General features: G+C 40.8%; 1 protein-coding gene across 13 annotated transcripts in view; it reads left to right on the forward strand.

Annotated features, from left to right (window-relative positions):
• FAM168B (family with sequence similarity 168 member B) overlaps positions 1-23722 on the forward strand; it is a 153280-nt gene that overhangs the window by 117474 nt on the left and 12084 nt on the right. For 10 of the 13 annotated variants that reach the window (XM_079778771.1, XM_079778776.1, XM_079778772.1 and 7 more), the window contains 2 exons: positions 22130-22272; positions 22396-22573. In XM_079778771.1, the coding sequence (XP_079634897.1) occupies positions 22130-22272; positions 22396-22573 (321 nt within the window). The remainder of the gene's footprint in view (positions 1-22129; positions 22273-22395; positions 22574-23722) is intronic. The other 3 variants (XR_013813859.1, XM_079778769.1, XM_079778775.1) reach the window with 1 other exon arrangement.

Consider the following 23722-nt stretch of genomic DNA (forward strand, 5'->3'; position numbering starts at 1 on the left):
CAGTCGCCATCTCTTCTCTCTCCATGATATTATTTTGAGGTCAATCTCAAACATCATAGTCATCAGTTTTTCAGTATTATCTTTATAAAATAAGTTTTAAGATATATATTATTGTGACACCTAAAAAATAACTAATTCTTCAGTAATGTCAATATTATAATAAGTATTCTAGTCTGTGTCGTTAATTTGTTTTTAATCCTTACCTGAAAATATGCTTATTGATTTTAGAGAGAGGGGAAGGGAGAAAAAGAGAGAGAGAAACATCAAAGTGGGAGAGAACAGCGATCAGTTGCTTTCCATCCATATATGCCCTGATCGGGATTGAACACACAGCCTTTTGTATACAGGACACTTCAACCAACTGAGCCACACCAGCAAGGGCCATGACTCTTTAAATCAAACTTTTTAAAAAATGATGAATAAAGAATTCCTTGGTTGCTTTTTTTAACCATATGAAAATTTGGTAGCACCAGAAATTCTAAATGTGATTCTCAAGTTGTTTTTTGTTTGTTTGTTTGTTTTTAAATTTATTCTTATTGTTGAAAATAGTACAGATGTCCTCTTTTTCCCCCTCATTAGCACCCTCCACCCAGTTCCCGGCCACACTCCTGGCCTTCACTGCACTATTGTTTGTCCGTGCGTTATGCATATATGTTCTTTGGTTAATCTCTTTCTGCCCCCCACCCCCTTCCCTCTGAAACACATCAGTATGTTACATGCTTCAATGTCTCTGGATCTGTTTTGTTCATCAGTTTATTTTGCTTATTAGATTCCACATATAAATAAGATCATGTAATACTTGTCTTTCACTGTCTGGCTTATTTCCTTTTATCATGATACTCTCCAGGTTCCTCCATGCTGTCTCAAAGGGTAAGAGATCCTACCTTTTTACAAAGTTATGTGTATATGCCATTATGTATATATGCCATCTTTTTTTTATCCTTTCATCTACTGATGGGCACTTGGGCAGTCTCCATATCTTAGCTATCTACACTAATAAAAGAGAAAGATGCAAATTGACGGTACCTTCATGATGCCCACCAGCCAATCAGGAGTGAGTATGCAAATTAACTCAACAAAGATGGTGGGTTAATTTGCATACGCAGGTGCTGAGCGGCCAGGGGCAGGGTGGGTTGCTTGCATTCTGCACCATCCCAGCCACTCAGGGCCTCTGGGCAGCGTGGGAAGGCGGGAAGGCGGCTCCAGGGCTGGAGTGAAGGTGGTGCCGGCATTCAGGGAAAGGAAGGCCCATTCTTGCACGAATCTTCTTGCATTGGGCTTCTAGTTGTAAATTACACTGCTATGAACATAAGGGTGCATATGTTTTTTCTGATTGGTAGGCTTCTTAGGATATATTCCTAGCATGGCAGTTCCATTTTTAACTTTTTGAGGAAACTCCACACTGTTTTCCACAGTGGCATTCCCCCAGCAGTGACCTAGGGTTCCCTTTTCTTCACATCCTCATCAGCACTTGTTATTTGTTGATTTACTGATTGTAGCCATTCTGGCAGTTGTGATGGATATCTTACTGTCATTTTAATTTGCATCTCTCTGATAATTAGTGACGATGAGCATTTTTAAAATATGTTTCTTGGCCATTTGTATGTCCTCTTTGGAGCTGTATCTATTCAGGGCCTCTTCTCATTTTTTAAATTGGATTGTTTGTCTTCCTTTTGTTGAGTTATATAAGTACTATACTGTATATATTTTGTAAATAAGCCCCTTATCAGGTGTATTATTGGCATATATGTTCTCCAATACAGTGGGATCCCCCCTTTTTTTATTTTGATGCTTTTGCTGTGCAGAAGCTTTTTAGTTTGATGCAGTCCCATTTGTTTATTTTTTCCTTTGTTTCTCTTGCCTTAGGCAATGTATCTGTGAAAATTCTCCTAGGTAAGATGTTTGATACTTTTGCTGCCTATATTTTCTTCTAGGATTTTTATAGTTTCATGACTTACATTTAGTCTTTTATCCATTTTGAGTATATTTTTGTATGTGGTGTAAGTTGGTGGCTTTAAACATCAAGTTTTAAGTCTAGCATTTTTTCTCAAAATATTACATAACTAGAGGCCCAGTGTATGAAAATCGTGCACTGGTGCGGTCCCTAGGCCTGGCCAGCGATTGAAGTGAGAGTGTCTTGTGTGGAAGGGCAGGTCCCAGCTGACCTCAGGGCCCTGGGCACCACCTGGGCCCCAGGGACTCCACATGTCCCCTTCCACCTGAGTCACGGCGTCCAAGGCCCCATGTGGAGATGCGGTGAGCATGGCTGGACGCTGCAGACTCGGGTGTAGCGTGGGCCTCTGGGCCGCCCAGCGATGCTGCACGGAAGCCAGGCGGGCTGTGTGCTCTCTCCTGGTTTGCCAGCTCCTGCGTGAACTCACGGGGAGCCCAACCAGCCCCTGTGGTGCCAGCCGCTGTGGCCTGGCTCACCTGGATGAGGCCGCGCAGGTACAGGGAGGGCTCCTCACAGGAAGCCAGCACCTAGCATGGGGGCTTCCCTGGAGCGCGAGTCCTGGCGTCCCGGGGAAGAGTAGTAGGTGGAGTTAGAGTGAGCTGGGTGGACACCCTGCATTCTCACTGCACCTCCGTCCCCGTCACCCCCACCCCCAGGTAGCTAACGAGAGGTCACAGCTCCTCGCCCAGGTGCCGTGGGAGGTTGGTCCCTGCCACCCACCCCCAATTGTCCCAGCCTGGGGCCTGGGCCCGGTCAGGTGATCGGGACCTGCCAGTTGCTGGTCGCAGTCAGTGGGGCAATCGGGACCCCACTCACACCGGCCTTGGCCTGGCGCTGCCCACTCACCTGCTCCACCTTCCCACCGTGGTCCCACTCTTATTGGGGCTCATTGGGTCCGGTAGCTCCTCCACTGCGACCTGCTTCTAGTGCCGTGTCACTGCCACCGGCCATGTTCCGTGCCGCCCCCGGTGGTCAGTGCACGTCATAGCAAGCAGTTGAACTCCTGGTCGAGGGACAATTTGCATATTAGGCTTTTATTATATAGGAGGATAGTGAGCAGTTTTATGAATATTTTGATTATATGGCAGTTTTATATAAAAAATGATAACCCTTTAGTTAGGTATGAGTTTAATTACTTGGGAGGATGCAGCCAGTGGAAAGAAATGGATTAGTTAAGGAGTGGGAACCACATTTGGTGGTGTCCTTCTATGATTAATCCAATGATGCCTTGCTGCAAGATTGTGAGAAGTGAAGAAAGGGAGGGTGGCTTAGGGCAAAGGGCAATTCAGACACAGTCTTCTCCTTCATCCACAAGGTTCCTTTTCTTTCTTTTTTTAAAATATATTTTTATTGATTTCGGAGAGTAAGGGAGAGGGACAGAGAGAGATAGAAGCATCAATGATGAGAGAGAATCATTGATTGGCTCTGCATGCCCCCTACTAGGGATTGAGCCCACAATCAGGGCATGTGTCCTTGACTGGAATCAAACCCGGGACCCTTCAGTCCACAGGCTGATGCTCTATCCACTGAACCAAACTGGCTAGGGCCACAAGGTTCCTTTTCTTGAGACAACTTGACTTCTGCTTTTGCAAGCCAGGACCAAGTCAGTGCTACTCTATTGGTGGTTTGTTTACCTGTGATTTTTCCCTGAAGTCAGAACCTTGTCAAAAGAGCTGGACCTTACCTGATCAGCTGTGTGTCAAGGCCTGGACCTTCTCTGGTGCGGTGCTTTCATCACTGTGATTGATTACTAGTCTACCCACCATGCACCAGCATTTCATTTCCTGCTCTGATCTAGCCAATCATTTATGGGAAAAATAGGAGCTGTCACTGAGCCTTCTCCTGCAAATGTCAGTGGATGGTTAGAAATTGGTGGCTTTTACATTACCTTTGTCTTTATAATTAAAGAAAATGTTTTCCAACCTTATTATGGTAAAATTGGCATACAAGAAAATTTACATATTTAAAGCTTCTATTTGCTGAGTGTTAATATATACCCAGGAATCCATCACTTTTCTTTTTTATTCCCCTTAAAGACTAGGAGATGAGCAAATAGAGAGAGCCACATTTTAACTGCTCTAGTCTTTAAAATTACTTTTGCAAATCCTAACTGAAAACAGAGCTCCCTTTTAGCTAAGCACTGATATTAAAATTTGGTGTATTCTAATTTGGGCATTGTTTTTACTTACAGTTAACATAGTAGTTAATAAATTTTAAAATAATATAGGAAAACCTTACAGGGTCTTTTCTCTCTCCAGTCAGAAACTAGCTGAGCTTGGAAGTTTCTTGGTTTAGCAAAGGAATCAGGACTCGATGCAGCTAGATCTGTTTGAGTACCTGTTCTGCTACTTTAGGACTGTGCAAAGTATTGGGGGGTTAGGGTTAGAATCTTTATCACCACCTTCATAACGAATGCCATGAAAGGTGTTCTAGAGAGTAAATAAGACTACATGGCATTAAGGTCTTAATGAACATAGGCAGACAAAATACAGTTCTGTAAAGGACCTCCAGGAATAACTTGGCCCCTTAGAGAAAAAGGGAGATTTCTTTCAAGGGTTCTTTTAAAACTGCTATATATCCTGGGAGTCATTCATTCTCGTTTAAATTTAAAATATATATATATATATATATATATATATATATATATATATATATATATATATCCCTAGCCAGTTTGGCCCAATGGATAGAACATCAGCTTGCAGACTGCAGGGTCCTGGGTTCGATTCCTGTCAAAGTCACGTGCCTTGGTTGCAGGTTCCCCAGCCCTGGTCAGGGTGTATTCAGGAGGCAACCAACCGATGTGTCTCTCTCACGTCGATGTTTCTCTCTGTCTCTCCCTCTCCCTTCCACTCTCTCAAAATCAATGGAAAAATATCCTCAGGTGAGGATTAACAAAAGCAAACAAACAAAAACAATATATGTACACCGTTCAACATAATCCAGTAGTATAATTTTAATTTTTAAAATTTTTTATATTCAGCTCATTTTTTACACTTGATATAATTTATGCATAAATGTTGTAGTGTAACCCCCATTTTACAAAGGATGCCTCAAAAAGTCGAATTATTGCGTCATTTATTAAAAGCCAGCGGCATACGAGGGGCTAAAGCTCCAAATCTCGCAGCCCCGAACAGCTTGCCACATCTGGCTTATATTGGCAGAATATCACAAAGGTATCAATTACATCTTTGGGTCTGGAATGAGGAACCTGTTTCGTGCAAAGCTTTTACAGAAGTGAAATTGAGGAAATTAGTTACCTCAAGTATCTAAGAATCACTGAATCAACAGAAACACATTATCTGGGACCACCTGGGCAATTTAGAATAATTGTGCTGTCCAGATTCCAGGACCACTGAGTCAACCGAAACTCAGTTATCTGTAGCTACTGAGGCAATTTAGGATAATTAAACTGTCCTGGTTCCCAAAAGAATGTGCTTCAGTAACCAGTGAGATCACAATCAATGGGATATTCAAACCATCATCTATGGAATATTGGGATAGCATACATAAGTTCAGAAAATCAAAATAACTTTCTATTGTTTTAGCGAATAAATAAGTTCAGAACCCAAACAGCAGTTTCTACCTGAGATGATTGCTACCATACTTCATAAACATCCACATATTAGGTGTTCAGTTGGATGAACTGCCCTCCCCTGCTGGCCTGGTTCCCCCCGCAACTGCCCTCCCCAGAAAGCCTGATCACTCCCAACTGCCCTCCCCTGCTGGCCTGGTCAGCCCCAACTGCCCTCCCCTGCTGGCCTGTTCACCCCCAACTGCCCTCCCTTGCCGGCCATCTTGTCACAGCCATCTTGTAACCACATGGGGATAGCCTTCTTGTGACCATGTGGGGGTGGCCATCTTGTGACCACATGGGCATGGCCATCTTGTGCTGGGGCATGATGGTCAATTTGCATATTACCTCTTTATTATATAGGATACACACACACACACACACACACACACACACACATATATATACACACATATATATATATTTAAATTTTATTTTATTGTTTAAAGTATTACAAATAGGAGTACAGCCGAAACCGGTTTGGCCCAGTGGATAGAGCGTTGGCCTGCGGACTCAAGGGTCCCAGGTTCGATTCCGGTCAAGGGCATGTACCTTGGTTGCGGGCACATCCCCAGTGGGGAGTGTGCAGGACGCAGCTGATCGATGTTTCTCTCTCATCAATGTTTCTAACTCTCTATCCCTCTCTCTTCCTCTCTGTAAAACATCAATAAAATATATAAAAAACAAAAAAAAAAAAACAAAAAAAACAAATAGGAGTACATATGTCTCCTTGTTTCCGCATTGACCTCCTCCCGGCCTCCCCTCCTCCCCAGCACATGCCCTCACACCCCCACCCCTCACCCCCAGTGTCTTGTGTACATTGGATATACAAGTACTTCAGTTGATCTCTTACCCCACCCCTGCCCTCCCACTGTAGTTTGACAGTCTGTTCGATGCTTCTTTGCCTCTGTATCCACTTTTGTTCATCAGTTTGTAAGGTTCTTTCTATTCCACAAATGAATGAGCTCGTGTGGTATTTATCTTTCACTGACTGGCTTATTTCACTTAGCATAATGCTCTCTGGTTTCATACATGCTGTTGCAAATGGTAAGAATGCCTTCTTTTTTACAGCAGCATAGTATGCCATTGTGTAAATGTACTACAGTTTTCTAATCGACTCATCTGCTGATGGGCATTTAGGCTGTTTCCAAATCTTAGCTATGGTGAATTGTGCTGCTATGAACATAGGGGTGCATATATCCTTTCTAATTGGTATTTCTAGTTTCTTGGGATATATTCCTAGAAGTGGGATCACTGGGTCAAATGGCAGCTCCATTTTTAATTTTTTGAGGAAGCACCATACTGTTTTTCACAATGGCTGCACCAGTCTGCATTCCCACCAGCAGTGAAGGAGGGTTCCTTTTTCTCTGCATCCTCTCCAGCACTTGTTGTTTATTGATTTATTAATGATAACCATTCTGACAGGTGTTGAGATGGTAACGCATTGTTGTTTTGATTTGCATCTCTCAGATGATTAGTGACTTTGAGCATGTTTTCATATGTCTCTTGGCCTTCTGTATGTCCTCTTTTGAAAAGTGTCTATTTAGGTCCTTGGTGCATTTTTTTATTTGATTGTTTATCATCCTTTTGTTAAATTGTATGAGCTCCCTGTAAATTTTGGAGATTAAACCCTTATCGGAGATAACATTGGCAAATATGTTCTCCCATGAATGGGATTTCTTGTTGTTTTGTTGATGGTTTCATTTGCTGCACAGAAGCTTTTGTTTTGATGTAGTCCCATTTGTTTATTTTCTCCTTAGTTTCCATTGCTCTAGGAGCTGTATCGGTAAAGATATTGCTACGACATAGGCAGCTATTTTCTAAGAATTTTATGGTTTCTCATCTGACATTTAAGTCCTTTATCCATTTTGAGTTTATTTATCTGTATGTGTAAGTTGGTGGTGCAGTTTCATTTTTTTGCATGTATCTGTCCAATTTTCCCAACATTTATTGAAGAGACTCTCTTGACTCCATTGTATGCTCTTGCCTCTTTTATCAAATATTAATTGAGCATAATGGCTTAGGTCAATTTCTGGGTTTCTGTTCTATTCCACTGGTCTATATGTCTGTTCTTCTGCCAGTACCAGGCAGTTTTGAGAACAGTGGCTTTGTAGTATAGCTTCATATCTGGTATTGGGATCCCTCCAACATGTTTCTTCTTTCTCAAGATTGCTACAGCTATTCAGGGTCTTTTTTATTCCAGATGAATTTTTGGAGAGTTTGTTCTAGGTCTTTGAAGTATGCCATCGGTATTTTAATGGAGGTGCATTGAATTTATAGATTGCTTTGGGTAGAATAGACATTTTAATGACATTGGTTCTACCAATCCATGAACACAGTTATGTTCTTCCATTTTTTTATGTCTTCCTCTGTCTCTTTTTTCAGTGTCATGATATTTTCTCAGTACAGGTCCTTTATCTCCTTCATTAAATTTATTCCTAGGTATCTTAATTTTTTTGTTGCAATGGTAAATGGGATTTTTTGTTTGTTTGTTTGTTTCTCTGAGTTCATTATTGGTGTATAGAAAGTCCATAGACTTCTGGGTGTTAATTTTATATCCTGCTACATTGCCAAATTCATTTATTAAGTCTAACTGTTTTTTTAATGGAGTTGTTGGGGTATTCTATGTACAATATCATGTCATCTTTGAATAATGACAGTTTTATTTCTTCGTTTCCAATTTAGATGCCTTTTAAAAGTTTCTTCTTCTTGTCTGCTCACAATGGCTAGTACTTCCAGTACTATGTCGGACAGGAGTGGTGAGAGTGGGCATCCCTGCCTTGTTCCTATTCTTAGGGGAAATGGTTTTAGTTTTTGCCAATTGAGTATGATGTTGGCTGTGGGTTTGTCATATATGACTTTTATTATGTTGAGGTATGACTCCTCTATTCCCACTTTGCTGAGAGTTTTTATCAAGAAAGGGTGTTGGATTTTGTCAAATGATTTTTCTGCATCAGTGGATATGATTATATGTTTTTTATCTCTCAGTATGTTTTTGTGGTGTATCATGTGTATTGATTTGCGGATATTGTACCATACTTGCATCCCCGGAATAAATCCCACTTGGTCATAGTGTATGATCTTTCTAATGTAATGCTGGATGGATTTGCTAGAATTTTGTTGAGCATTTTGGTGTTTCTTTTCATGAGAGATATTGGCCTGTAATTCTCTTTCTTTGTATTGTCTTTATCTGGTTTGGGGACTAGGGTAATGCTGGTTTCGTAGAAAGAGTTTGGAAGTGTTCCTTCCTCTTGAAGTTTTTGGAATAGTCTGAGGAAGATAGGTTTTATTTCTTCTTTGAATGTTTGATAAAACTCTCCTGTGAAGCTATCTGGTCCAGGGCTTTTGTTTGCTGGAAGTTTTTTGATTACTGCTGCAATTTCCTCCATAGTTATTGGCGTATTCAGATTTTTTAATTCTTCCTGGTTGAGTTTTGGAAGGTCGTATTTTTCTAGGAATATGTCCGTTTCTTCTAGGTTGACCAGTTTTTTGTAATAGAGTTGCTCATAGTATTTATTTTTTTATTTTTTTTTACGATTCTTCATATTTCTGTGGGGTCTGTTATTTTGCCTCTTTCATTTCTGATTTTGTTTATTTGGGTGCTCTCTCTTTGCTTATTGGTGAGACTGGCTAGAGGTTCATCCTTTCTAAGAATCAGCTCTTGGTTTCATTGATATTTTGTATTGTTTTTTGTTTTGTTTTGGTCTCTATGTCATTTATTTCCACTCTGATCATTATTATTTCCTTCCTTCTGCTCACTCTGAGCTTTTATTGTTGTTCTCTAATTCTTCAAGTTAGATGGTTTATTATGAATTTTTCTTGTTTTTTGAGGTAGACCTGTAATGCTATGAACTTCCCTCTCAGGACTGCTTTCACTGTGTCCCAGAGATTTTAGATTGCTGTGTTTCATTGTTGATTGTTTCCAGGATGTGCTTTATTTCTTTTTTGATCTCTTTGGTAATCCAGTCATTGTTTAATAGTATGATATTCAGCCTCCAAGTGTTTGCATTTTTGTGATTGTTTCTATTGTAGTTGATTTTTAATTTTATGCCATTATAATCTGAGAAGATGCTTGATATGATTTCTATCTTCTTGAATTTGGAGAGACTTGGCCTGTGTCCCAACATGTGTTCTGTCTTTGAAAATGTCCCATGTGCACTGGAGAAGAATGTATATTCTGTAGTTTTGGGATGGAATGTTCTGAAGATGTCTATTAAATCCATCTAATCTAGTGAGTCATTTAGGATTGCTCTTTCTTTGTTAATTTTTTGTCTAGAAGATTCATTCTGTGATGTTAATGGGGCATTAAAGTCTCCTGCTATGATTATATTCTGTATCTCTCTTTTGTGATATCTTCCAAAAGTTTTTTTTTATGTATTTGGGTGCTCCTGCATTGGATGCATATATGTTTACCAGAGTTGTATCCTCTTGTTGTATTGATGCCTTTAGAATTATGAAGTGGCCTTCATTGTCTCTTGTTATGGTCTTCACTTTGAGGTCTGTTTTGTCAGATATAGGTATTGCTACCCCAGCTTTTTTTCATTTCCATTTGCCTATCAGTCTGTGTGAGTCCCTTGTTCTGAGGTGGGTCTCCTGTAGACAGCATATATATATGGGTCATGTTTTCTTATCCATTCAGCTGCTCGATGTCTTTTGATTGGAGGATTTAGTCCATTTATGTTTAAGGTTATTATTGATAAGTACTTGTTTAAAGCCATTTCTGTTTTTTATGCCTGTGTTCCTTCTTCCCTTTCTATTTCTTGTTTTTATAGTATTCCCTTTAGCAATTCTTGCATTGTTTGCTTGGTAGTGATAAACTCCCTTAGCCTTTTTTTGTTTGCGAAGCTCCTGATTTCCTCTTCAATTTTGTTTGATAACTTTGCTGGATAGAGTATTCTTGGATTCAGTCCTTTGCTTTGCATCAGTTTGTGTACTTCATTCCATTCCCTTATGCCTTCATGTGTTTCTGTTGAGAAATCCTTTGTTAATCTGATGGGGGATCCTTTGTAGGTAACTCTCTGTCTCTCTCTTGCAGCCTTTAAGATTCTCACTTTGACGTTAATGTTTGCCATTATAATTATGACATGTCTTGGTGTGGGTCTTTTGGGGTTCAACTTGCTTGGGACTCTCTGTACTTGTGTGACTTTTTTCTTCCCCATATCAGGGAAGTTTTCTGTCATTATTTCTTCAAATCGATTCTCTAATCTTTGCTGCTCTTCTTGTCCTTCTGACACCCCAATTTTACATATGTTACTTCATTTCGTGTTGTCCCAAAGCTCCCCTAGGCTCTCTTTCTGCTTTTTAATGTTTTTCTCCAGTTGGTGTTCAGTTTGGGCTTGTTTCTCTACCTTATCTTCTAACTCACTAATTTGGTCCTCTGCTTCTCCTAGTCTACTGTTGAAATTTTTCATAGCATTTTTGATTATAGCTATATTCCCCTTCACGCCGGCCCGCCACAGCGGCATAGGACCTGCTTGATTTCTTCCTGATTTTTGCATAGGATATTGATTTTCTTGTCCATCTGGTTTATGGTATGACCATTACTCTGAATTCTTTTTCTGTCATATTTCATGCCTCCATTTCACTTATTTCCTTTCTTGGTGATTCCTCTTTTTCTAAGTGCTGAGTTGCAGGGTCCTGAGCCATGTGCAGTGGGAGCATCGTGCCACCCGAGTGTCACTGAAGAGCTCTGACACTGAGACAGTTGGCTGCTATGCATCGGTGGAAGCCACACACAGTGAGAATCAGAGCCACTGGTACTCAGTGTGTCTTTCTGCACGCACCTAGGATCAGGATCTCCGCAGGCGTGCACCAAAAATCAGAGTTCCCAGCAGGAATCAGAGTACATGTGTGCGCATGCTAAGAATCTAGTATCAGAGTCTCTGTTCCTTGGTGCGGCCTTGCACCGAGAATCAGGGTCCCTTGCATGCATGCGCCTAGTATTTGAGTCACTGGCACTCGGTGTGCGCGCACTGAGAATTGGGGATTCCTTGCGCGTGCAATGAGAAACAGAGTCCCTATGTGTGTGAGCTGAGAGTCAAGTCACTGATTCTCAGTGTAGCCTCTCGTGAGGAGAATCAGGGTCCCCAGTCAGTTTGGGGGCCGGTTTGCACAGCCGCCCTGTGTAGGCAGGAGGCCCACTTGCACGCTGCAGGAAACAGACTCCCTGTGTGCACGTGTGCCCAGAGTCAAAGTCAAGTTGCACAGCCGCCCTGCTAGCGTGCGGGTCTAGCTGTTCCTATGCCACTGAGGCAGGCAGGCGTGGAGGAGGATGTGCTCTGTGACTCACAGAAATCTGCAGCCGGGATGTCTGGGGTCTTGGTGTCCGTGGGTCTGCAGCTGTGGTAGCAAGTCTTTGTCCCGAGTGGCTGTAGGGTCCTGGTTTGCGTCTGAGGCCAGACTGGGTGGTGGCGAGGCTAGGATCCTAGTCGCAAGCAGTTCTGCCCTTCAGGATGGCGAGGTTTCTGTGCCAGTGCTGGCCACCCTGGAGTTGTTTGGCTTTTTTTTAACAGTTGGCAATAGAGGGCTTGTAAATGTCTCTTCATGTTATCATCTGGTCCTTCTTGTCCTCCAGTTTATTCATGATTTCCTGGAGTAGAGGGTGTGAGAGCCTTCAAACAGATTTACAATAACTCATCAGTTCTGCTGCTTTTTACCACTCACTTTTGCATGTTGGACAACACACGCGCACGTGCACTCGCACCATATATTTATTTTAGATTTACCCCATGTTGTTTGTATTAGCAACAAACAACATTTTTGGTTACTGAATAGTATTTCTTTGTGTGGCTGTAACTCAATTGCTGGGGGACATTTGGTCATTATGAATAAAGCTGCTATGGAAATAGCAGTTTGGAGACACTCTTTTACCCTCCCAGGAGAATAAACCCCTATTCTCTGCTAAGATGAGGGGGCCAGGAAGGGGAGCCAGGCATCTCACTCCTTACCAGATAGACTCTCAGCCACTCTTCCAGATCATAGCCCTTATCATTTCCTGGAAACACGTGCTAACAGCTTCTAGGTCTTGGGGAAGGTGATTTTCTTGTGTCAGGCCATCTTTCCACTTTTAAATTTTTGTTGTTGTTGTTGTTGAGTTGTATGATTTCTCTGTATATTTTGGATATTAACCCCATTTCCGATGTATGGTTCACAAATATCTTTTTTTTTTTTTGTAGGTTGCCTTTTTGTTTTTGATGACCATGTCCTTTTCTATGTAGAATGTTTTCAGTTTGATATAGTCCTGTTTGTTTTTGTTTTTGTTTCTCTTGCTATTGGAGTAAAAAATATCCCTGAGGCCAAGGTCAAGGAGCTTAGCACACCTATGTTTTTGCTATGCAATTTATGGTTTCAGGTCTTACATTCAAGTCTCTAATCAATTTTTGAATTAGTTTTTGTAAGGTAGTGATTTGGTTTCATTCTTTTACAAGTACTGTTCAGTTTTTCCAACACCATTTATTGAAGAGACTATTCTTTTTCAGTTGTATGTTCTTGACTACTTTGTCGTAAACTTGTTGACTATATATGTGTGAGTTTATTTTTGGCCTTGTAGTTTTGTTCCTTTGGTGTGTGTGTGAATTTATTTCAATACCATATTCTTTTGATTATTGTAGCTTTTATTATAGTACTAGAGGCCTGGTGCACGAAATTCGTGCACTGGGGGTGGGGGTGTCCCTCAGCCCAGCCTGCACCCTCTCCAATCTGGGACATCCTTCTCACAATCCGGGACTGTTGGCTCCCAACCGCTCGCCTGCTGGCCCAATCGCCCCCAACTGCTCTCCCCTGTAGGCCTGGTTGCCCCCAACTGCCCTCCCCTCCAGGCCCGGTCCTCCCCCAACTGCCCTCCCCTGCAGGCCTGGTCGCCCCCAACTGCACTCCCCTGCCGGCCATCTTGTGACAGCCATCTTGTGATCACATGGTGTGGCCATCTTGTGTGAGGGCACGATGGTCAATTTGCATATTACCTCTTTATTATGTAGGATGAAATCAAACTTTTCTTTCTTTTTTTCTTCCTTTCTCAGGATTGCTTTGGCTGCTTGGAATCTTTTGTGGTTCCATACAAATTTGAGGGTTTTTTGTTTTTGTCGTTGTTCTATTTCTGTGAAAAATGCCATTGGGATTTTATAGTGATTGCATTGAATCTGTATATTGCTTTAGGTAATATGGACAATTTTGCAATGTTAACTCTTCCAGTACATGAACATATCTTTCCATTTCTTTGTGTCATCTTCAATTTCTTTAAATGTCTTCTAGCTTTCATTGTACAGGTATTTCACAACTCTTAGGTGAAATTTATTCCTAAGTATTTTACTCTTTTTGTTGTGATTTTTTAAATAGGGTTGTTTCTTAATTTTTCTTTCTTATAGTTTGTAAGTAGTATATAGAAAGATCACAATTTTTGTAAATTGATTTTGTACTCTGTACTTTACTGTATCTATTAATAATTTCTAATAGTTTTTTTGTAGTCTTAAGGGTTTTCTTTATATAAAATCATGTCATCAGTTTTACTTCTTCCTTTTCTATTTGGATGCCATTTATTCACTTATAGTAATTATTATTATTATTTTGCCTAATTCCTCTGTCTAGGACTTCCAGTAAAAGTGGTGGACTTTAGTTCATGGGTCAACACTCTGAGCAACCAGCTAGGACTTTTCGTTATTGTTGTTAAAGATTGTGATTATTTTTAAAAAATCCTCATCCAGGGATATGTTTTTATCGAATTTGGGGAGAGAGGAAGGAGGACAGAGAGAGAGAGAGAGAGAGAGAGAGAGAGAGAGAGAGAGAGAGAGAGAGAGAAAACATCAACGTGAGAGAGAGAAACATCAATTGGTTGCCTCCTTTACATGCCCAGACTGGGGATCAAATCTGCAACCTAGGTAAGGGTCCTGACCAGGGATTGAATTATCAACCTTTTGGTGTACGAGATGATATTCCAACTGACTAAGCCATCAGGCTAGGTTGAGAAGGTAATGATTTTTATCCTTCATTTTTAATGTATTGTTTTATTCAGTTTGCTAATATTTTGTTGTGGATTTTTAAATCTATTTTTTATCTGAATAATTTTATTTGTTTGTGTTCTTATCTGTTTTTGGTATCAAGATAATATTGGCCTTGTAACATGAGTTTGGAAGCATTCCCTTCTCTTTAATTTTTGGAAGTATTTGAGGAGGATGGGTATTTAATGTTTTTTGAATGTTTGGTAGAATTCACCAGTGAGCCCACATCTGGTCCTGGACTCTTGGTTTTTGGTTACTGTTTCAATCACCATACTGGTAATTGGTTTATTCAGATTCTTTATTTCTTCATGATTCAGTTTTGGAAGGTTGATTCTAAGAATTTATCCATTTTTTTCCCTAGATTTTCCAATTTGTTGACATATAGCTATTCGTTTATTTATTTTTAAAATATGCTTTTATTGATTTTTTAGATAGAGAGGAAGAGAAAGGGATAGAGAGATAGAAACATAGCTGAGAGAGAAACATCATCAATTGGCTGCCTCCTGCATGGCCTCTAGTAGAGAATGAGCCCACAACCTGGGCATATGCCCTGACTAGGAATAAAACCAGTGACCTCTTAGTTCATGGTTCGATACTCAACCACTGAGTTGGCACAAATTGTTGTTTTTTGATAGTGAGTTTGTTACCAGGTTGAAGTAGCTGTAGTTATTTAGAATGGTTTTTGTTTTCCCTTAACCTTTATACTATAATTGTCTAACAGCCTTTTCTGATATCGAATCACAAACTTCTGATTTTGTTTTCTTATCACCTTATTCAGAGTTTTGGGTACTTGTGCTTTTTGTTTCAGGTAGAAGAGCTCCTTCCTTTAAGCATTTCTTGCAAGGCAAATCTAGTGGTGGTGAACTCCCTCAGCTTTCGTTTATCTGGGAAAGACTTCATTTCTTTTTCATATCTGAAGGATAACTTTGCTTGATAGAATATTCTTGACTAACAGTTTGTATCTTTCCATATTTTAAATGTCATTCCACTCTCCTGGCCTATAGAGTTTCATCAGCTGATAGCCTGATGGTGGTATATTTGTAGGTTACCATCTTTTATTCTCTGGTTGCCTTTCAAATTCTTTTTTTATCATTGACTTTTGACAGTTTTGATGTGTCTTGGAGAAGGTTTTTTGTTTTGTTTTGTTTGGTTTGTTTTTTTTGCATTGAGATATTTAGGTATTCTCTTAGTTTCATGGACTTTGTATATTGAATTTCTACCTCAGTTGTGGAAAGTTCTCATCTATTATTTCTCTAAATAAGCTCTCTGCTTCTTTCTCCCTCTCTTTTCCTTCTGGAATACCCATTATCTTTATGTTGCCCTTTCTAATGGAGTTGGATAGTTCTCGTAGAGTTCTTCATTTTTGAAAAAAATCATAGTTCTTTCTACTCATCTGCCTGAATTGTTTGTAGATTTCTATCTGCCAGCTCACAATTCTCTCTTCTATATGATCTACTGTGGAGCTCTCACAATTCTCTATTCCATATGATCTGCTATATTTCCAAAGCATTCTCATCTCATTTATTGAGTTCTTCAGCTCCAGAATTTCTGTTTAGGTCTTTGTTAATTTACTTATTCTGCTTATTGATTTTATTCTTGAGCCCATTGAACTGAATTTCTGAGTTTTCTTATAGTTTCTTCATGATGCCTATTTTGAATTCTCTCTCAGATTTCAGTCTTCTATGACTTTAAGTGTGGTTTATGGAGAACTATTATTTTCTTTATCTGCTACCATGTAACCATGATTTTTTATGGTGTTTGATGAGTTATTCCTCTGGGTGCATTTGAAGTAGCCAATACCTTTCTTATTTTGGTATAACTTTGTTGTTTACTTTGATCCTAAGAGTTCAACAGGTTGGTAATTAGAGGCCTCTTTTTAGTTTTCCAGTACATGGTGCCATAGCACACATTTTTGGTTTCTCTTACCTGACATGCCTCTGGCTATATTTGAGAACCAGTGAACCAGGTGCCGCTGGTGCCTTGTCATTGCTGTTTGTTACTCTGGGATCACTAGTGTCTTGTTGCTGCTAGTGTCGCTTGGGTCACATATCAGAGTCACCGGGATAGCGGTTGCCTCCACCACATCCGATGTCGTCTGGTTGTGGGTACTGCTGTGGCAGTGGGATGGGGGTTGGAGGATGGAGAGAGCTGGGGTTGCCTGTGGCACTGTGACTGGGAGGCTGAAGTCATGTATGTTGTCTCTGTGGGGTACCAGAGTCGTCGTGATGGGGAACAGGGTTGGAGGTGGCACCTCTGCTGTTCCCTCAGTTCCTACTACCTTATGTTTTTCAGTCCACCATTTTCAGCTGTACAGATGTGTGGATCTTTCCAGTGTTCTGGTGTGTTGGGTGAGGAGACTTTGTTGAGTCTTGAGATTCTTTACTTGTTACTGATAGAAGGGGAGAGATAAGGGAGCATCTCATGCCACCACAATGCTAATGTCACTGCCATTCGTAATTCCTTTTTAAAAATAATATTGATGGACACTTAGGTTGCTTCCATAGCTTGGCCATTGTAAATCATGCTGCATTGAACATATGCCTTTTTGAATTAGTGTTTTGGGTTTCTTCGGATAAATATCCATAAGTAGAATTGCTGGGTCCTTCTTTGTCTCTTGGTATAGATTTTATCTGTTTTGTCTCGTATAAGTATTGCTACCCCAGCTTTTTTGTTTGTTTGTTTGTTTCTGTTTTCATGAAATATCTTTTGCATCCCTTTACTTTCAACCTGTGTCTTTTGATTTGAAACAAGTCTCTTGTAGTTAGCATATGTTAAGGGTCTTATTTTGTTATTCATTCAGCTGCCATATGTCTTTTGATTGGAGCCTTTAATCCATTTGCATTTAAAATAATTGTTGATAAATATGTATTTATTGACATTTTATTCATATTTTCTATCTTTTAAAAAATTTTATTAAAGAAGACTTTTAACATTTTTTGTAATGTTAGTTAGGAGGTGATGAACTCTTTAGCTTTTTCTTTTCTGGGAAGCTCTTTATCTACCCTTTGATTCTAAATGGAGTTTTGCTGGGTAGAGTAATTTTGTTTGTGGGTCCTTGCTTTTTTAAAAAATATATTTTATTGATTTTTTACAGAGAGGAAGGGAGAGGGATAGAGAGTCAGAAACATCGATGAGAGAGAAACATCCATTAGCTGCCTCCTGCACACCTCCTACTGGGGATGTGCCCGCAACCAAGGCACATGCCCCCAACCGGAATCGAACCTGGGACCTTTCAGTCCGCAGGCCGACGCTCCATCCACTGAGCCAAACCGGTTTCGGCGTGGGTCCTTGCTTTTAATCACTTTGAATATTTTGTGCCAAGCCTTTCTGGCCTGCAAAGTTTCTATTGAGAAATCAGCTGACAGTCTTATGGAAGCTCCCTTGTAGATAACTAACTGCTTTTCTCATGCTACTTTTAATATTCTCTCTTTGTCTTTAACCTTTGGCATTTTAATTATGATGTGCCTTGGTGTTTGCCTCTTTGGGTTCATCTTGTTTGGGACTCTGTGCTTCCTGGACTTTTATGTCTATTTCCTTTACCAGATTAGGGAAGTTTTGTGTCATTATTTTGTTTGTTTGTTTGTTTGTTAATCCTCACCCAAGGATATTTTTGTCCATTTATTTTTAGAGAGAGTGGAAGGGAGGGGGAGAGACAATCATCTGGCATTTGTCTTTCTCTGTCTGACTTATTTCACTCAGAGAGAAACATCAATGTAAGAGAGACACATTGATTGCTTGCCTCCCACACACGCTCCAAATGGGGCCAGGGATCAAGCCTGCAACCGAGGTACATGCCCTTGACCAGAATTGAACCTGGGACCCTTCAGTCCATGGGCTGATGCTCTAACCTCTGAGCAAACCAGCTAGGGCACATCATTAATTTTTCAAACAGGTTTTCAATTTCTTGCTCTCTTTCTTCTCCTTCTGGTGCCCTCATGATATGAATGTTGGTAAGCATGAAGTTGTCCCAGAGGATTCTTACACTATCTTCATTTTTTGTATTCTTTTTTCTTTTTGCTGTCCTGAGGGGTGTTTTCTGCTTTCTTACCTTTCAAGTCACTAATTTGATTCTCTACTGTGATTCCCTGTAATGTATTCTTCATTTAAGTTAGTGTATTCTTCATTTCTAACTGGATCTTTTTTGTGTTTTCTATCTCCATTTTTATGTTACCTATCTCTTTATTGAAGTTCTCACTGAGTTTTTCTACTTTTTCCCTAAGTTCAGTGAGTATTCTTATAACCAGTGTTTTGAGCTTTGCTTCTGGTAGATTGCTCATTTTAGTTTTGTTTAGCTCTTTTTCTGAAGTTTTGTTCTGTTCTTTCATTTGGAACGTGTTTCATTTGTGTTGTTGTTTTGGCTGCTTCCCTGTTTTTGTTTCTATGTATTAGGTAGAGCCACTATGTCTTCTAGTCTTGGTAGAGTGGTCTTATGTAGCAGGTGTCTTTTAGGGCGCAGTGGCTCAGTCTCTGCAGTAACCCGAGCTGGGCACTCCAGATGGTGCTCCTTGTGTGGATTGTGTGCACCCTCTTGATCAGGTGTGAGTACTGGCTGGGACCACTAGAGGATCTTTTGTGCAAGGGCCTACCCCATGGAGCAGAACTCACTTCAGTGGGGCTTAGATACCTTCAGAGTCCACCCCTTGAGTGTGTCTCTTAAGGGGTGGACTCAGAAGGTACCTAAGTAGGTGGTTTGATGGTGCTTTGATGTGGTCTAAAGCTGTCCACCTGGTGCACTGGCTCTTGGGCTTCCTAATAGTTGTAGTCCAAGATCAACTGCTGCTTGTGCTCTCCCCAGGGCCACCTGGCATGAGCTACAAAGCAATCTTTAGATGGTTGCTACTTGTGCTGGCCTTGGAGGTGCCCAAGATAGGCCAAGCTGCAAACCAAGTTAGGCTGCTGCTAATGTCAGGTCTGGGCCACTTAGAAGAGGTATGGGGTACACAGAGGTTAGATGGTGCTTGTTTGAGAGATTTTAGGAAAATATGCAGCATGAGCTAAGACAGGCAGTTGTAAGGAAAAGCCACTGGAAAGGGTTTGGGTGGGACAGCAAGTTGGGTGGGGCAGGGTTGCAGGGAATCACCAGGTTGATGGAGATTCAGATATCGCGGCCTCCTGTGGGCTGTGTGGGAGGGCTCAGCAAAGAAACATTGGCTTCTGCCAGTACTTCTGTCTGTGGAGAAAGCTGCCCTCCAACCCTTGCCTTAACGCCAGATAATTGAGTTCTTCCCCGTTTGTCCCTGGCACTTTTTGAGCTTCTGCCCCAGTGCTGGAGCTCATAGTGCATGAGTTCAAGTAAGTCCCTGCACAGGCTTTTTAAGAGGAACATCTGGGACTTTAAGAGCCCTTTGTCTCACTCTGCTACAACCCTTGCAGGTTTTTACAGTTAAAAATTATGGAGACTTCTCCTGCCACTAGGACTCCTTGCTCCACAATTGAGATATTCTTCCCGATTTTTACTAGGTGTACCAGTTAATAATGCATATTTTTTTCAATAGATGGAGTTAACGTATGGTGATATATATGTGATTTGATATGTATGCTATTTCGTTGTATTGACAGCAAGCTTCAAAACTTCATGTGTTGGGGGGGATAAGGACACATATGTAATACCTTAATCAATAAAGAAAAAAAAACTTCATGTATCAAATTTGTTGAAGGTGTTAGCATCATAGATATTTTTACATTTAAAAATGTCAAATTTTGTGCCAAAAAAAGAACATTTGCAGGAAGTTTTAATTCATTATTTTGAAGAAAAAGTTATCTTATACTTCAGGAAGCTTATGGTGAACATGCTCCATCTCAAAATACTTGTGAACGCTGGTTTAAATGCTTTAAAAGTGATAATTTCGATGTGAAAGACAAAGAACGTCCAGGTCAACCAAAAAAGTTTGAAGATCAAGCATTATTGGATGAAGATGTGTGACAAACTCAAAAACAACTTGCAGAAAGATTAAATGTTGCTCAGCAAACAATTTCCAATCGTTTACAAGCAATGGGAAAGATTTTAAAGGAAGGAAAAGGGGTGCCACATCAACTGAATGAAACACAAATGGAAAACTGAAAAGTCATCAGTAAAATGTTGCTTCAACGACACGAAAGAAAGTCTTTTTTGCATTGAATTGTGACTGATGATGAAAAGTGGATTTATTTTGAGAATCCCAAACGCACAAAATCATGGGTTGATCCAGGTCAACCATCAACATCGACTGGAAGACCAAATCGCTTTGGAAAGAAGACAATGCTTTGCATTTGGTAGGATCAGGAAGGTGTGGTGTATTGTGGGCTTCTAAAACCAGGTGAAACTGTTAATACTGATTGCTACCGACAACAAATAATCAAGTTGAACCACGCTTTGATCGTGAAACAACCAGAATGGGCCAGAAGACACGGCAAAGTAATTTTGCTTCATGATAATGCACCATCACACACTTCAAAACCAGTTAAAGACACATTAAAAGATCTTGCCTGGGAAGTATTAACCCACCCGCTGTATTCACCAGACCTTGCTCCTTCAGATTACCACTTGTTCCGATCGATGGCACACGCACTTTCTGATCAGCACTTCAAAATGTACGAAGAAGTGGAAAATTTGGTCTCTGAATGGTTTGCCTCAAAACAAGAAAATTTCTATTGGGACTGTATCCACAAATTACCTGAAAGATGGGGGAAATGTGTAACTAGCTATGGACATTACTTTGAATAAAGCACTTTTGATGTTTCTCTTGAAATTATCATGTTTTCTTTGATTACAAAATCTGCCATTATTAACCGGTACACCTAGTAACTGCTGCATGTGGGTCTGGGACCAGCCCATTCAGCATCTTCATCCCTCATATCAGTCTGATGTGGCTTCTTCTTTATGTCCTTAGTTATAGGACACCTATCTGTTCAGCTAGATTTCAGGTGTTCTGAGTGATAGTTCTGTACTTTAGTTGTAATTCTGATGTGATTGTGGGAGGTTTCCGTACTGATTTTACCCTACATTGCCACCTCGACTGGCAGCTCATGCTTATTTCTTTCAAACAAATTTTTATAAGTGAAATTATGGAACCAATGCCATAGTATGTCCCAAGAAGGCTGTACCAATTTATATTCCATTGGGATAGGTACTTTTTCCCTTTTTCTATGAGTGTACTTTTTAAAAAGTCATTATTATTTTATTTCAGAGAGGAAGGGACAGGGAGAGAGAGATAGAAACATCAATGATAAGAGAGAATCATTGATCGATCACCTCCTGCACACCCCACTCCAGGGATTGAGCCCACAACCTGGGCATATGCCCTGACCAGGAATCGAACCATGACCTCCTGGTTCATAGGTAGATGCTCAACCACTGAGCCACACGGACCAGGCTGAATGTACTTTCAGTATAACTTTTTCCTTTTGTCTTTATTCCTTCTTCCCAAGTGACCCCCACCCTACACACACATTCTTATACATTAAGTAACGAAGTCAGATCTTAGTGGAGCTCATATGGGGCCACAATGGTGTCATATCTGGTATGGTCAGGGCTGGAAAACTGATTTGCTTTTCACTGTATACTTGGTTCCTTCCCTTTGTCTGGCAAATGTGGATTTGTGAAAAGTTCATTGGGCTTCTTTGTTTCAGGTTACACTCCTGGCACACCTTACAAAGTGTCCTGTTCCCCCACCAGTGGGGCAGTGCCACCATATTCCTCCTCCCCCAACACATACCAGACTGCTATATACCCTGTGCGAAGTGCCTACCCCCAGCAAAGCCCATATGCACAGGTAGGCCTTGGGTGCACTGTGAGGCTCTTGATACTGTCCTTGGGCATTATATATGTAGATCCCATCTGGGGTCTTACCTGGGTGTAGAGTCCTGTTGCAGTTGTCTCTCTTCCTCCCCCACAGCAAGGCACATTCTACACACAGCACCTGTATGCAGCACCCCCTCACGTCATCCACCATACCACAGTGGTGCAGCCCAACGGCATGCCGGCGACAATGTACCCTGCTCCCATCCCTCCTCCGAGAGGCAACGGGGTCACCATGGGTATGGTGGCTGGGACCACTATGGCCATGTCAGCAGGTGAGTCAACTCTGGATTTCCTGTTCTATGGTGTCATGAGAGCTGGGAAGGGAGAGCTCACTAATACTCTGACCCCTGGCCTTAATATTTCATGTCTAGAATTGTGTGGAAGGATATATTTTGGGAAGGATAGCATATTATATATTTTTTTCCTCCCCCCCTTCTCCTTTCAGTTGAGACAAAACAGAAGTGGGGGTTAGAGTAATAAATCATGAACCAAGTACCCTCCTGGTAGGGTATGACTGGATGGCACTCTCTGAATTTCAGAGGGCTACTTTGTTGCTGAGTTGAGCCGTTTGACAGTAGGAACTAGGAGTAACCAGATATCCTCTGTGAGCATCTCCTCTGTGACCGGATCTCCTCTGTAAAGCAGAAGGGCAACTTTGTATTCTGGGGTATTGGACCTCTTGTACTCCCTTTTAGTATGGGCTCCTTTGCAGGCCAAATTGTCTGTCTAGGAAAGATAGTCCTGTGTTAACAGACATCACAGCTACTTGTAGAAATCCTTTGGCATTCATTGACTTTATTTCCCAAGGAAAATAAAGCACTGAGAGATGCGAACCCTGGCTAGGATGGGCACATCTGCCTGGAGCCCGGGCACCTCTGTGGCAGGGGCCAGGGACACGCGAGGCACTTGGTTGCCCAGGGCTGGGATTTTTAAAAAAAAATATTGTTCCCTCTATGTTTTTTAGACTTTATTTCAATGTAAGAAAATCATGCCAGAGAGAAATGTTTCTTCTTAGTCTCTATTTTATTTGATTTTCCTATACTTATCTTTGAAGGCAAAAGAGATTATACTTTCAGTCATGTACAGACAGAAAGTACATGTTTGCGACAGGTAGAGGGAAGGGAAGACAGGTCTGGGATGAGTGTGGGCAGGGAGACAGGAGAGTGAAGAGAGTGAAGGCTGATATTTTTGAGGTAGTGCTTATCTGCAAATGGACTCAGATAATCGCTGCCTTTTTTTCAGGTTAGGGAAAAATACCTTTAGCTTAATGTACTCTGAAGTTTATATGGTTTGGAATCTCCCTCAATCCCTCTCCTCCATTTATTTGTTTCATATTAGTAATTTTTAAGGGTGCAGTTCAGTAGTGTTAAGTATATTTACACTGTTGTGAAACACCTCCAGAACTTGTTTTATCTTGCAAA

Source organism: Cnephaeus nilssonii (genome assembly GCF_951640355.1).
Source record: "Cnephaeus nilssonii genome assembly, chromosome: 8".
In the NCBI taxonomy this organism is placed as follows: domain Eukaryota; kingdom Metazoa; phylum Chordata; class Mammalia; order Chiroptera; family Vespertilionidae; genus Cnephaeus; species Cnephaeus nilssonii.